Source organism: Leucopleurus acutus (assembly GCF_964270905.1).
Source record: "Leucopleurus acutus genome assembly, chromosome: 2".
In the NCBI taxonomy this organism is placed as follows: domain Eukaryota; kingdom Metazoa; phylum Chordata; class Mammalia; order Artiodactyla; family Delphinidae; genus Leucopleurus; species Leucopleurus acutus.
In genome coordinates, this window is record NC_139143.1 from 184,553,319 (window position 1) to 184,568,261 (window position 14,943).

Consider the following 14,943-nt stretch of genomic DNA (forward strand, 5'->3'; position numbering starts at 1 on the left):
CCTTCTACCTGATGCTTTTACATCTTACCACATGTACGCCACAAACAACACAGGGTATTGCTGAGAGGTTTTAAAATTCACACTAACGCTCTCACATCACGTGTGCCATTCTGCAACCAACGTTCGGGGGGAACCAACATTGATAGAAATAGGCCTGGTTTATTCATTTGAACTGCTGAACAGCATTCCTTAGAATGAACGGACCACGGCTTATCTGTCCGCCCCCATCTGACTATGAGGCTGTTCCCGGTTTTCCACAGCTTCAGCCACCCAGCATCCCTTGGCCCCAGAGCACAAGCCCCTTCCCCGGAGGCCCATGTTCCTTCTTCCAGGGCTCTCGCCACCTGACGGAGGACTCCTAATGCCTGTTCCCCCCCAAGAGCAGGACCTGAGTTCACCCCTGTAGCTCCAGCATGTGGCAGGCACTCAGCTTCTTTGGATGGACGGATACAGAAGAATGGGGGGAGGGGACTGTGCACCAGGCCTTGACCTCTTTGTGCCGGGGACGAGCCAGGATGGCCCGAAAGAGCCCAGGCACCTGGGGTGCAGTGGTCAGTGCCATCCCAGTGAGGGGGGGTGGGCCCTGGCCATGGGACACTTGGAGCTTCTGGACAGGTGTCCCCGTCTGCTCTGAGGCCAAGACACAGGGTCCGCCAGGAGCAGACCGCCCCGGCCCACTCACCCAACAGCATCATGGGCTCAAGGAACAGCCCCGCCGACAACCTTGCCGTCACGCAGGGAGCCCTCCCGAGGGCCAGGCACCTTACATTGCAGCTGCACCATCACTCTCTGGGCAGGCATTAGCCCTCCTCCAGCAGACACGGGGGCTGAGGGGCACACAGTCAGGGGCAGGGCAGGATTCAAACCAATACCTGAGCCATCTGAATTCGGAGAAATGGACACCCATTTGCCGCAATGAACAGTGCCCTCCTCTGCTGGGGCCTCGGCTCTGCTGGAGCTGAGCACAGAGCAGGCCCAGCTGGTCGTGAGCCCCTGCTTCCTCCTGCCACAAGAGAATGGGCACCTAAGGCCTGGTGCCCTGGGGATTCGCCGGAATCTTCCCAGGAATGGCAAGTCCAGGCTCCAGCCCTGACGGGAGATTAAACGTGGCTCAAAACACACTCAGCTAGAGGATTCCCTGAACTTTAATGGCTCTGAGAAGGGCAGCTGGAGGCTGTGGCGGACCTCGGAGGCTGCAGACACCACCAGCCTCCAGTGATGGGGTCCTGGGCCCCAAGTGACTAGGCAGTGAGAAGCCGTGGGTCCTCACCCCTGCACTCCTGGGGCTTAGTGTGACCAGAAGCTCTCAGAGCTCCTGCGGGAGGGCTTGGCCAACTTCGGGAGAGGCGCGGGGTAGGGGCATCACTGGCTCTTAGAGGCCTGACCCCGCCAGGCTCAGGCACGGCTCGACCCAGGGCCTGCACGGAGCAGCTAAGGGTGGAGGTGACAGAAGCGACCACAGTCCCCAGCCTGGCACCAGTGGGATGCCTGGGAGGGAGGAGAGGCCTCGAGGAGTTTGGGACAGGTGCGCACAGGGGCTCCTGGCCTCTCAGGGCACTTGATTCAGGCAACCCCTGAGATGGGGAACCGGAAGGCACATCCCACATTAGTTCTGAGAAAGGTGGGGGGACGGGAGCGCCCCGAGGATGACATCCAAGGCACCAAGAAGGTGATGCAGCCTCCTCCCACCCGTCCCCACAGTTTGTCAAACTGGCCCCTAGGCTGGGGCCAGGTGCAGCAGGGCTGGCTTCAGTATCCTTGGGGCACGTGAGCCCTGCTCTCCAGGTCGGCAGGGGCTTCTGGAGAGTCAATCGTCTGGTAGGCACTGTGATCCTGTGAGGGTCCGAGGAAAGCTAGGGGGCGGGGGAGATGGGGGGAAAGAAAAAATGAAGGGTGAGGACTTAGGACATTCCACAAGGCCAAACCAACATCCCCCTACCCCCCGACCAGAAAGGCCAGAGCTGGGCATCCCAGCACCCAGGAGTGACAGTGGCAGCAGCCCCAGGCATCAAGCCTTTAGCATATATTATTTATTCAATCCTCCTGTAACCCTACAGAGCAGGTTTTTTATTGTCCCCGCTTTACAGATGAGGAAACTGAGGGTCACAGAGATGAACTGACTCGCCTGAGATTATAAAGCTTGAAGCAGAGGACACCAGGATTCAGACCTAAGCAGCACGACCCCAAGGACAGGGCTCGTAGCCATTAAGCCTCAGCGGTTCTCTGAGCTCGTAGCCATTATGCCTCAGTGGTTCTCTGAGCAGCACATGCTCAGGAACCTGGCCAAGGGACGCCCAGCCCTGGGCCCACGGGCTCCTTTCCGGCTCCTCTCCCGGACAGAGCGGATACAGCGTGACTGTTTCCAGAAGGTCCCAGAGCTGGCACAGTTGCAGAGCCCAGAGGGTGCAAGGCAGGCGGTAGGGCTCTCAGTGCCACACCCCTCACTCCCATCTGCACTCTGCACAACTGTCCTGCGCTCCTGAACGGGCCCCAAGGGCCCTGGGCCTCAGTTTCTTCATCTGTCTAATGGAGGAACGTCACTGGCTCCTCCCCGCCCCCGGGCAGGCCTGGGCAGTGCTGAGGTTGCCCAGGGTGGGCGGCCCCGGGCCATTCCTGCCCTTAGCCCAGCAGCTCTCCCAGCGGGTCATGGGCCACTCTGGGCCTCTCTTCTCAGAAGTGAAAGGTGGAAGACCACACCTCTCTCCACTTCTCTCAGAGAGAGAGAAAGGAGGTGAGAATGTGCATCAGAGAGGGCAGGGGAAGGGCCACCACGAGAAGGGGTACAGCTCAGAGAGGCCGTGGGAGCGGGCAGCGGGTCTGGGCTAAGGGAAAGCACCTGTAGTTCAGGGCTGGCTTTGGCCGGGGCCCCCACGGCCTAGGCCACAGCACCACCCCTCCCTTGGCCACCCAGACCCCGTATGTGGCAGGAGACGGGGGTTGCAGCAATGGGGCTGGAGGGAGCTGAGAGGGGAAGCTGGCCCTGCAGGTGTCTACAGGCCTCGGGCCACAGACTGCCCAGAACGGCCTGGGGCACTGGATCACGCCCAAAGCTGCACCCATGTCTGAGCTGACAGGGGAACCTGGCACTGTAGCCTGGTGCCAGGAAAAGGTCATAACAGGTGGGGGCGGCCAGGGGGACCCCTGGGCTCCTGCAGCAGAGACCAGAAACTTGCACACGGTCCAGCCTGGCTCCCAGAGCCCACGCCAAGCCCCGCCCTGCACCTCGAGCCCTTCTCTCAGGGGGCAAGGTTGGCTCCCTGGGGCCGGGGCTGGGGGGCGGGCAAGGTGGAGACCAGGGAGAGGTGGGGAGATGGCAGCGTGCCAGCACCTGGGCCAGCGAGAGGGGAGTCGGGGAGCTGGCGGGAGGCGCTGGCCTCACCAGTGTGGAGGAGGTGCTCACCCCCGCGCTCCCGGTGCATTTGGTAGACGAAGCAGCAGGAGACCGGCTTGAGGAGCGCGCTGACGATGGCCATGCCGGCGCTGAAGCGCTCTGTGTCCGAGAGGCTGGCCCTTGGGTAGAAGATGCTGATGTGGATGATGTCCAGGAAGATGGTGACCACCAAGCCACCCAGAAACTGCAAGACAGGCCGGGCGCAGGGCCCAGGGGCGACCACGTGTCATCCGGGTTTACGAGCCCGCTGCCCCCCTGTCCCACCCCCTCACTCTCCCACCATATACACCAGGCCGGAAGCTCCACTTGTGCCCTGCTGTGTCCTTGGGGTTTGCTGGACAACAGATCAAGCCAGCAGGCAGGACTCTGTGGACGAGATGCCCGATGGGGGCTTTGAGGCCGCGAGCAGTGGTGTGGGGCCAGAGCACCCTCCCCCACCTCCTCTCATCCTGAGGCCACGACGAGGTACAAGACTTGGGTCCAGAGCCTCTGAGATGGAAGGTCCCTCAGAATTCACTTGCTCCACCTTCACCACCAGAGAAATCCCTTCTCAGCCATCCCGAGAGGCCGGTGCGGGTGCTCACAGCCATCTGGGTCTGAGCGGGTGTCGGGAAGCTCCCCCGTGGGACAGTTCAGCCAGACGGTGTCCACTCTGACCTCACAACGTGGTGGAGTTCCCTCCTCACAGGCCTCCCGGCCACATCCCTCCCTCTTAGGAGGGCCCTAGAGGTGGGTTACTGGCGTGTGCTCCACTGCCCTCGGGGAAGGGCCAGTCTGGGACACCGGTGGGAGCCCACGCCATGCCCCTCTTGGGGAAAAAATGAGACTCCGGGCTCTCTGAGCCAGGCAGGCAGGGAAGCAGGCCAGACTAGTGAAGGTGCACGTGGGCTGGTAGCCTGGGTGGGCTTACTTAGCAGAAAGGGGAAAATGGGGAAAAAAGAAGGGAGAGGAGATTGGACGAGTGAAGGGGAAGACGGAGCCAGGCCCACGATCACCCTCAAGCCAGTTCTCCCCCAGCTCACCATACTTATGGCGTCGATGGAGTCCCGCTGCGCGACGGCCCACACGCCCAAAGCCAGGATGGTGAAGTTGGACCACGCGTAGGCGCCCGGGAACACGATGCAGCCCCTACGGGAGAAGGAGGCATCTGAGTCAAGTCAGGAGGTGGCCGCCGCACAGGTGCCCACCCCTCCCACAGGTCACCTCCTAAGGCTCTCAGGTCTCAGGGCCCCTACGAGCAGAGGCCACAGTCCATGGCCTTGTTCCTTCCCCCCACGCCCCCGTGCTCCAGAAATGTCAGCACTCTGCCTCCGCTCTGCCTCCGCGGAGGCAAATGCCACCGCTCTGCCTCCCAAACGGATCCGGAATCTGGCCACGTCCCTCCAGGTCCAAACCACCATCCTCTCAAACTAGCCTCTCCCCACTGGTCTCCGTACTTCCACTCCTGCCCCCTCCTGGCCATTCATAAACAGCAACCAGCTAGGTAAATCAGGGGACGTCACTCTGCTAAAAGTTCTCCAACAGTTCTCTTGGAATAAAATTCAGATTCTTGACCATGGCCTATGGGGCCCTGTGGGATCTGGTGACACAGCCCAGCCTATACCTCCCATTCATTGCCTTGCTGTCCCCTCTACCCTGAACACTCGGTCCCTTTTTGTCATTTTAGCCTCACCTCAACTGTTAACTCCGAGACTCCTTCTCTGACTGCCCCATTTCAAGTACCACCTCACCGCTTTCTAACACAATGCCCACCCTCTTTTATTTTGTAGGGTATTGCTACTAACTGAACTGTTTACTTGTTTGTCAACTCAAAGAAAATAATAGTTAACCCAGAGCCCTTACTAGTACCTGGCACAGTTATAAGTGCTTTAAATTTGCTCATTTATGTGCATTTGTCTTAACAACCCCAGTAAGGAGGCACTATTGCTATCCTCATTTTACAGGTGAGGAGAGAAAGGCACAGAGAGGTCAAGTAACTTGCTGAAGGTCACACAGCTGCTAAGTGGCAGAGCTGGGATTTAAACCCAGGCAGTCTGGCTCAAGAGGCTGCGCTCTTATCCACCGTATTCGCTCAGCTTGGATGGCCCCAGCACGCGGTGGGGTGCCTCACAAATTTAAGTGGCGTTCCCTGAAGTGTACCATACAGAAAACATGTGCAAAGCACCTAAGTGTAGGGCACAACGAGGCTTACTCAGAATAAGTAATCTCATTTTTTGGTTTTGAGAAAGCAGGCCTCATCAGCTCAAAATCTTGGGGAGCGTGACTGAGAAATCTGGATTTTGACTCTGCTCCTCGAGGCCATTAACCATGATTATCACTGTTCCCATTATTCACACCCGTTAACGTGTGCACTGCACTTCCACAACTGCAAAACGCACACGTGAGCTCAATGGTCTCTAGTCTTGGTTTGGCAGACAAATCTCCCCAGAAACTCAACAGCTAAAGCAGACGGTCATGATGAAGATCAATCCTGAGGTCCTCAGGCCTCCCTTGTGCAGGCCTGGGCAGTGTCCGGTGAGCAGAGCATCGCCATGCTTCTCTCTCACAGCTCCTGAGTGGCGTGCTTCCTTGTACCCATTTTACAGATGGAAACCAAGGTCCCAAGAAGTGGAGTCACTTGGTCAAGGCGACCTGGCTGGAATATAGCAGAGCCAGGACCTGAACAGGGTCAGTCTGAATCCTGAGCCTGCCGTCTCTGGGCAGGGGGTGTGAAGTGAGAGTGAGGGTCCACCCCTAAGCAAGTGACCTCACCCCTGTGTCAGGCGTCTACTTGCTGAGCCGCTGAGCTAACCCCCAGAAGGCGCCCAGCCTGGCAGCTGGCCTCTGGACACCCTCAGTGAAGGTTAGCAGTTTTACAGTTTCAGAAGTTACGCTTTCACCTTCCGATGACCTTACAGGACAAGTGGGAGGGTCAGTAATGCTCTCACTTTATAGGTGAGAAAATGACTTAGGGGGTTTAAGTTACTCACCCAAGGTCACAGACACACAGAGCTCTACCTGACATCCACCCCAGCACTGTATAAGAGACCGGCCCCCAGGCTTCAGCGCCTCAGACCCCCCAGATGTGAAGGCCTCGGGGAAGAACTAGAGGGGTGACAAGCCCAAAGGGCTCGGGCAGTATCTGGAGGAAGGTTGAGCGGTTGGTACTGCCCTGGGCTGTTGCCTCCCTGAGGATGAGGGCTCGAAGCTCCTAGGGCAGTGATGGCAAAGGCCTCTGGGTACTGCCTGCCCCTCTGACATCCTTGGAACATGGGGAGCTTGCTGGTGATGTTCTTGACAAAGGTGCTATTTAGTCTTGGAACGGGCTGGGAGACGTGGACAAGGCCCGTGGGACACATGGATGCAGACCCAGGACACACATGGACAAGACCCCCAGGAGACACGTGGACCCGGATCCTGGGAGACAGGTGGACATAGAACAGGACACTCAGAGAGTCACTCACCAGATCGCCAGCAGCCAGTGAACCAGGAGGATCGCCTGTGACACACAAAGAAGAGGGAGTGGGTGGAGAGGAGATCTGTGAATGTGACCACCATGGCGGCAGGGGGGTGGGCAAGAAAGCTTATGGAGCCAGAAAACACCGGAAGCCCCCGCCTAGCCCCTAAGACGGCTTCAGCAATGTCTGTTGAAATGAAACACCACCAACAGTGACAGAAGAGAAGGTAGAGAAGGAGGAAGAGCAGAGGCCAGGCGACGCTACCACGTCGCCCTCCCCACTCCCTCGGGGCAGCTGACACCTACAGCCCTTCCTGCTTCCAAAGGCGGGAGGCTCCTTTGGGGAACCTGGGAATCTGCTCTGGAATCAGAGGAGCCTCAGTGGGAAACTGGGGTGGGGGGGAGCTCAAATGAGGCTGATTTCTTAGGACACTGGAGCTGGGGTGCCATGTGGGGATGGGGGGATGCCGGGTGCGTCCAGGGAATGGGAGAGCAGCCCGGTGGCAGAAGACCAGAGGGGAGAGGTGGGCCTTGAGGGCCTCCGCAAGGAGCATGGATTTCAGCCCAAGTGCACTGAGAGCTTTTCTGCAGGAAGGTAACACGCTATGATTTGTTAAGAAAAGAAATCCCCCTGGCTTTTTTCTAGAGTTCTGCGCTATCCCACCCTTTTTGTTGCCCCATATGTCCTTCAAAGACAGCCCTCTTTACTGGAGCTGGTCTCTATTCCTGGTAATCCAAAGGGCCCTGATTGCAAAGCAAGTAAAGAAGGAAGGAACAGATGCTACAGGGAGGACAGGGCAGCTGCCAGCTAGAGCTTCCAAAGAAGCAGGGAACTCGGAGCTGGTGCTAAAGGGGACGCAGGGACCAGCCAGGCAAAGGAGAGGGAGAGCGGGGTGTCCCAAAGTGGACACCCGGAAGCACAGGCAGGGACGCAGGACCCAGAGCCCCGAGGAGGGGGGGCGCTGAGGCTGCGGGAGGCCAAGAGCCCCAAGTCGGGAGCTTCAGTGGGGCCTGGTGGTCGGTGGGGGCCCTTGAGGGGGTTTGCTCCCGGCACTGAGCAGTCAAGTTGGGAAGGGGAAGCCAAGAGCCGGGGGCGGGGGACGGCATGCTGGGCCCAGAGAGCAAGGGCGCATGGCCAGGATTGCAGTGGTTTCTGGTCTGGTGCAAGGGGCTCTGGCTGCGTTTCTAGAAGGGTTACTATTTATGGCACGCCTGCGATGTGCCAGGCCCTGGGCCCAGCGCCCCATGTGACCTTCTCTGGGCCTCACAACAGCCTCTGGAGCAGATACTAGAATCATTCCCATTTTACAGTCAAGAAAACTAGGCTCAGAGGTAAATTAAGTTGATCGTGATTCCACTGATGGCAAAACTCAAATGAAACTGTAAGTATGACTCCAGAACCAGGGCTCCTCGCCTTCACGCCGGAGGCACGGCCATCAGCGGAGAGGAGCTATTTGGGCTTGAGACAGACGCAGACGTTTTCCACATGGGGGGCAGACGCCCGGGATACCCCACCTTCACCCCCAGTGCTCAGTGAAGTGCACAAAGCCCAGAGTACGGTCCACAGCGCCCGAAGAATCCCTCTTCCGGCTACAGAGGACTAGATCGATTCTGTAAGGGCCAATGCACCTGACCTTACACAGGTCTTGAGACTCCGAAAAAGTTGAGTCTACATGACAGCAGGCTAGCTCTGGAAGGAATCTTTGCCATCACCTTCCCTCGTTTATGACCGAGTGCCTCCCACGCGTCAGGCAGCATTCTGAGATTTTTGTGCATAGGAACGCATTTCATCCTTACAATCCTCTGAGGTACAATTTTCCCCATTTTACAGTTGAGAAAACTGAGGCTCAGAGGTAAGTAACTTGCCCCAGGTCGCACAGCAGAGCCACGTTTCAAACCTGACTTAGCCAGGTGTTGTCCGACCCAGGGCCTGGGCAGATGTGCCCTCCCGTTACAAAGATGGGGAAACTGAGGCAGAGGAGGCCTAATCTTCTGAGGGTTTCTCTTCCCAGGGGCTGAAGGGGAGGGATCACACAGCGCTACGTTTCTGAAACACGTACAGTTTAAGCCGGCATCGCTGGCACCTGCTTGGCCTGCACCCTGGGGATTCAAAGGCGAGCGAGGCAGATGCAACACTGGGCTGCCCTCCCAGACCTGACACCTAGGGTGGGCGGGAAACTGTGAACCAGGTCATCACCTTAGGAGTGTGGATTTCCAATGAGACAGCCTGCTGTGAAGGAAGTTACAGCAAAGGAGAAGGAACCTCACCCTGCGTCAAGGGAGAGGCGCTTAGGCGGCTTCTCTGAGGGACGAAGGGGGTGAGCAGGGGTTAACCAGGGGCAGAGGGGAAAGAAGAGCATTTCAAGCAGAAGGGACAGCACCTGCAAAGGCTCTGTGGCAGAAGGGAGCATGGAACATTCTGGAAACGGAAAAGAAGCCAGTGTGGCTGGAGTGGAAGAGGAGAGTGGAGAGGAGGGACAGGAAGCTGGGGGTGGGGCAGGGCTGGGCCTGGAGGGTGTGGGGCGAAATTCTGATCTTTATCTTAAGAGCAAAATACTGTCCCCCTCTGTCTAACAGGAAACCCTGCCCACAGAGGGGAAGGGACCTGTCAGAGGCCATGACACGTGGCCAGCCACGGTGGTCCTGGTGTCGGGTTTTTAACTAAGACAAGACACCAAGGAAGGAGCCACAGGGAACGCAGCTCACATCGCCACTCCGGAAAATCAACACCAAATCCATCCCTCCCTTGACTTCTATTTCAGAAACGGTCTTCATTTCCAAGTGCTCTGGTTCCCACCTCTAGACTGTGCACACTGCAGGTCTTTAATAAAGGGGTGCTCTTGGCCTGCAGAGCCCAGCTTTACCGTGGTAAGAGGAAAGGCTGAGACCCAGGGAAGCCTGTGGGGAAACCATTCTGTTTAACCTGTGGGATAAAGTTTTTCCTGGAGCCAGAAAAGCTTGTAATATGGAGTGAGCACCTGCTAAGGTCCAAAACTAGGCCCTCTCTTTTGGGCAGAACAGAGTATACTCTGGAAATCCTGCAGACCTTTAGCAGACACACATCCCCTCGGTATGACATCACTTTTGTTTTCTAAATATTTAGGAAACATAGCATTAGTGGATCACTTCTCTTCAGCCCTGGGAAAAGAAACCCACAAAGACGAAGCCTCCTCTGCCTCAGTTTCCCCACCTTTGTAATGGGAGGGCACACCCACCCAGGCCCAGAGGGGTCTAATGTGCAGGAAAACTCCAACAAGAAACCCAGCCAAGATTCTAAAAAAGAGTGGCTATATGTGTATGTATACCTGATTCACTTTGCTGTACACCTGAAACTGACACAACACTGTAAATCAACTATATGCCAATAAAAATAAAGAAAAGAAAAAGAAACCCAGCCAAGCTGGCTCTGCCCTTCCTGACAGCCCTCATCTCTGCACAGAAGAACTGTCTGCTGACTCTGGGGGAGGTTTCTGGTAACCAAGGGGATACTGGGGATTCCCAGGTACTGCCATAGAGAATGAGGGAGGGAGGGGCCTGAGAATGTGCCTGGGCAGCCTGACCGTTCTGACTGGGCAAGAAGAAACAGACTTGAGCTCCTGGACTCTTCCTATAGACTCGGCCCAGGGGGGCTGCCCCGCCCTTTCCACCGCAGAGACAGGCATCTGACGGTCACTGGATGTACCTACTTACTAACCGTAAGTACTGTATTGAACTGACATCCAGAAACAGTGTCAACCACATCAACCCCTGCTACTGAGGAAGATCTGCCTGTCACGTGTCTACACTACCCTGAACACTCAGCCCATGTCATCCTTACAACCGTCTGGCGTAGAGTTTTAATCCTGTTTTACTTATGAAGAAACTGAAGCTGTGAGAGATTAAGTAAATTGGCCCAAACGGTAATGCTTATAAACAAGAGAGCCCAGATGCTAATCTCAGGTCTATCTGGTCTGAGTTTTCCTGCTAATAAAAATGTGATGAAGGGGCTTCCCTGGTGGCGCAGTGGTTGAGAGTCTGCCTGCCGACGCAGGGGACACAGGTTTGTGTCCCAGTCCGGGAAGATCCCACATGCCGTGGAGCGGCTGGGCCCGTGAGCCATGGCCGCTGAGCCTGCGCGTCCGGAGCCTGTGCTCCGCAACGGGAGAGGCCACAACAGTGAGAGGCCCGCGTACCGCAAAAAAAAAAAAAAAAAAAAAAAAAAAGTGATGCTACACCACCTCCTGGACCACTAGATCCTCCCCTTATCACCCTAGAAGGTAGGGTCTAATTTTATGCTCTTTTTATGGTGAGGAAACTGATACTCAGAGAGGTTTAGAAATCTGCTCCAGGTCACACAGCTAGTAAGCAGCAGAGTCTGGCTTTGGACAGAAATCTCTCTGGCCCCAAAGCCTGTGCTCTATCCACTGTGCTGGAAGAGCAAGGGAAGGGTGGATGGAAATGAGGAGGTTTGACCTTGAGAAGAGAAGGCTAAGGGGGAAACCGCAGGGTCCTGCGGACCAGGACTTAGACCCTTCGTTTGCCACTAGAGGGCCCACGGGGGTGGGGGTGGTAGACAGACCTGAGGTCACCATACAGTTTTGTATTTTTTCAGCTTTCAGGATTGAACCTGTGCCCTGGGCAGTGAAAGCACTGGGTCCTAACCACTGCACCGCCAGGGAATTCCCAGGAAAAATATATTCTCTATATTAATCTGTATGGAGGGAATTCCCTGGCGGTCCAGTGGTTAGGACTCTGCACTTTCACTGCCGAGGGCGCGGGTTCAATCCCTGGTAAGGGAACTAAGATCCCACAAACCGCACGGCACGACCAAAAAAAACCATAAACAAACAAAAGCAAAAACACCCAGAATATATTTTCCTGGTCCTGTGCAAACACTCGGTGGCCTGTTGCATGAGGCAGCAAGATCCCTGAGGACCCCCGAGGGCTGAGGCTAGGGGACAGCACTCAGGGCTGCTGGAGAGCAGAGGCAGAGGTGGGCAGTGGTTAATGGTGTGGGTATTGCAGCCAAGTATGTGGATTGGACCCCAGCTCTGTGACTTAGAGCTGTGTGACCTTGGGCCAGTCACCTGAGCTCTCAGAACTGCTGCTTGCTCTTCTACAAAGTGGGACTATAATGTTTCACAGGGGTGTTGTGTGGCTACAGAGAGGTGGAGGGATGTGCGAAACATTCAATGCAATGCCTGCCAGGTAGTCAGCCCCCCAGACGTGGCCATCCTCATTACTACTACACAGTCAGCTTCCAGAGTTCTTAACCCTCATGCTACACTACCCCCTGCACCCTCCTCCAAAGGGCCTTTCTCCCAAGACCTCACGAACCCAAGCCTAGTGCCTTCGAAACTTGTCACAGTAACATTCCTCCAGCTCAGGACTTGCCTCACGGGTGGGGCTGGGTTAGCGACTGCCCAGAGGGCCTGGGGCACTGGCTTCTGCTCACCTGGCACCACTGCCCACTCCAGCTGGGCTGGGCACAAGCAGGCATTGAGCCAATGCCCAAGGAATGTGTGAAATAAGGGAGGGGGTAGTGCAGGGCCACAGGGGTGCATTGCCCCAGCTCCCAAGGGGCTCTGGTCTCAGAACACCCCACTCAGACGGCGGTGAACAAGCACCAACAGCTCCCTCCACAGGGTGGCCAGGTTTAACAGCAAAAACACAGAGCACCCAGTTAGTTTTCAATTTCAGATAATGAATAATTTGCTAGAATGTCCCAAACATTGCCTGGGATATACTTATACTAAAAAATTATTTATTGTTGATATGAAATTCAAATTCAACTGGATGTCCTGTATGTTACCTAGCAACCCTAGCTGCTCAGGCCCTCCCAGCACTTAGTTGTCTCTGATTGGTATCAGTTAAGACCCTCTGAGAGATGATGTTTTATTTCCCAAGTCAAGGGAAGGACCAGACATTTCATTCCGGGCACCCAAAGCCAGCACAGCTCACAACTGGGGTCGTGTGTGGCCTGTCCCACCCATGACGTTGCTCCAAAAAAAGCCCCAAACAGACTAAGCCCTCCCCGTGGACAGAAAATGTCAAGGCAGAAGTCAGTCCTAACTAATCGGTGGCCAGGAAAGGACACAGCTTTGAAGTCTGACCCTGATGGATTCAAACCCTGACTCTGCCACTAAATCTCTGTGGGACCTTGGCAAGTTACTTACCTGGTCTGAGCTGAAGTTTGCTCATCTGTCAAAATCTCAGAAGGCTGATGTGATTAAATAACTAACCTGGCACCCCACAGATGCCCCCCAAATGCGGGCTCTCTCCCCTCTCAATTCCTGTGGCTCTGTCCCTCATTTCATTCCCTCTTAGCAATTATTTTAGGCAAATCTCTAATTAGAGAAAAGGCGGTCAACATTAACCCCACACAGGCTGGAACAGAGTATCGACACCAACAAACCTTAGTTGCCCTCATGTAAATTTCTTCCCAGCTAAACCTTCAATCCAAGTCCATTCCCTTGTTCCAGCCATCTCTCCCCCTAGCCGTTGACTGAAAGCTTCGGGGAGGTTTACTGAAGCAAGTATTAAGGAAAGTATCAAGGGACGTCTTCCCATATGAAGTCACAGCACAGACGCTGTCTAATAATCCAAATATGGATAATGTATTGTGCTGTAGTCATCTCTCTCTTAGATTCCTTCAGTACCAGACACCACGGGTGCTAAATTCTTTGTCATGCGTGAGTAAAAGGGCATTCCTGGATACTACAGTCTCGAAGGAAACTGCACTGAGACCCAAAATGGCAGGTTTGGTCCAAGGTTCACACGTTCCTGACCAAAGTTAAAGGCTTCAGCCTCTCAGTGGCAAACAGAGCCAAGAAGCACTGGGCTGGTGGGGCGGGGAGGAAAAAAAAGAACAGCCGCTGGCATCCTGACAGCTGAGGACACGGCTCAGGAAATGAAGACACCCCAGGAAGCTCCAGTGTTTCCCTAACTGCGCAAAGTTGGCGTTCTCTGCTTTTAAGTAACTTCTATTGGTGTCTGTGCTGCTTACGAAATAAAGACGTTGAATTTATAAACTTTGAAAAACCACTCATCCGGGATCACAGCTTCATCTGCCAACAAAGGAGGCTACCAGGTTGGTGTCGGGGGTGCAGGTGAAAGGTTTAGCCCCTCTCTCGGTGAAGGGGAGGTGGGCCGCCTCTAAGTCCCCCTCGGGCTCTCGGTGGGCCCCCCCCCCCGCGCCTTCCTCTTTCCCCAGGGGAATTCTGGGCGCGCAGGCCAAAGCGAGCCTCAGGGGCCCGGCGCTCCCAGCTGGGCCGGTCTGACTCCGGGAAGAGGGGGCCTCTTCCCTCCCTTCCCTCCTCCAGTTTCCTCTCGGTCTTTCCTGCTGGCCTTCTGTATCCCTCTCCTTGCTACTGTCTATCCACCCACCTCCTTCTCAGCTGGACTCTGTACGTTCTCTTTCTCCCTGCCACCCCTCTTTCCCCAAACGCTCGGTCCTCTCACCTCTAAATTCCTACTTTGAAAGCGCAAACGCCCAGCACGCTCGGGGAGACCCGCCCCGCGCCCGCCCGCCAGCCCGCCAGCCCGCCAACCCCAGCGGCTGGGCCACCCCCGCCCCGCCCCGCCTATTGCCACCTTCAGGTTCACGGCGGGCAGCTCCATCTCGACCAAGCTGGAGGGAACCTGCGCGACAACCGCGGGGGCTCCTGGTCTACGAACTCGGGAAACAAACTTGCCCGGCTCCGCCCCGCCCGCGGCCCCGGCTCCAACCCCCCCGGGGGGGATGGGCACGTGGGTTGGGTCACGTGACTGTTGCCCGGTTGCTAGGCGACGGCGTCCGGCTGCTAGCGTCTTAGTCCCGCAACTGCCCACGTAGTTCCCGGCACCAATGGAGAACATCCAGATTTGCGTCGCAAAGGGCACAATATCTCGCCGAGTTGAAGTTCCTGCAAGTGGGCTGATGGGAGAACTTGGGAGACCGTCCAGGTACAAACTGCAGATGCGGCAACAGCTGTGTCTCATCCCAGAGGGCACCCTCTCTCCTCCCTCCTTCTCCGGTGAAAGTGGAGACAGTTGGGGACCTCAGAGGATCCTTGTGAGGATAAATGAACTAATTCATGTTGAAGAAAAAATGATTCTGACACTTGCTAAAATGGTAAGGAAAACTTATTCAAGACTA

The 14,943-nt window shown here is 56.1% G+C and overlaps 1 protein-coding gene across 1 annotated transcript; it reads right to left on the reverse strand.

The window, feature by feature from the left end:
• Window positions 1–1,363: 1,363 nt before the first annotated feature.
• On the reverse strand, window positions 1,364–14,493 carry AGTRAP (angiotensin II receptor associated protein). Its single transcript, XM_082833009.1, has 5 exons — window positions 14,400–14,493; window positions 6,835–6,869; window positions 4,414–4,519; window positions 3,401–3,575; window positions 1,364–1,853 (listed from the first exon to the last, which is right to left on the reverse strand). Exons 1-5 carry the CDS (start codon window positions 14,424–14,426, stop codon window positions 1,750–1,752), a joined length of 447 nt encoding a protein of 148 aa, XP_082689135.1. The 5' UTR covers window positions 14,427–14,493; the 3' UTR covers window positions 1,364–1,749.
• Between the last annotated feature and the right edge of the window lie 450 nt (window positions 14,494–14,943).

Bases quoted from the DNA above. Each gene is read 5' to 3' on its own strand.
- AGTRAP (XM_082833009.1), bottom strand. From the start codon at position 14,426: ATGGAGCTGCCCGCCGTGAACCTGAAG. The intron at 6,870-14,399 runs GTGGCAATAGGC...TGTGTGTCACAG, and splicing joins TGCCCGCCGTGAACCTGAAG to GCGATCCTCCTGGTTCACTG. The intron at 3,576-4,413 runs GTGAGCTGGGGG...CCTGTCTTGCAG, and splicing joins CCATCGACGCCATAAGTATG to TTTCTGGGTGGCTTGGTGGT.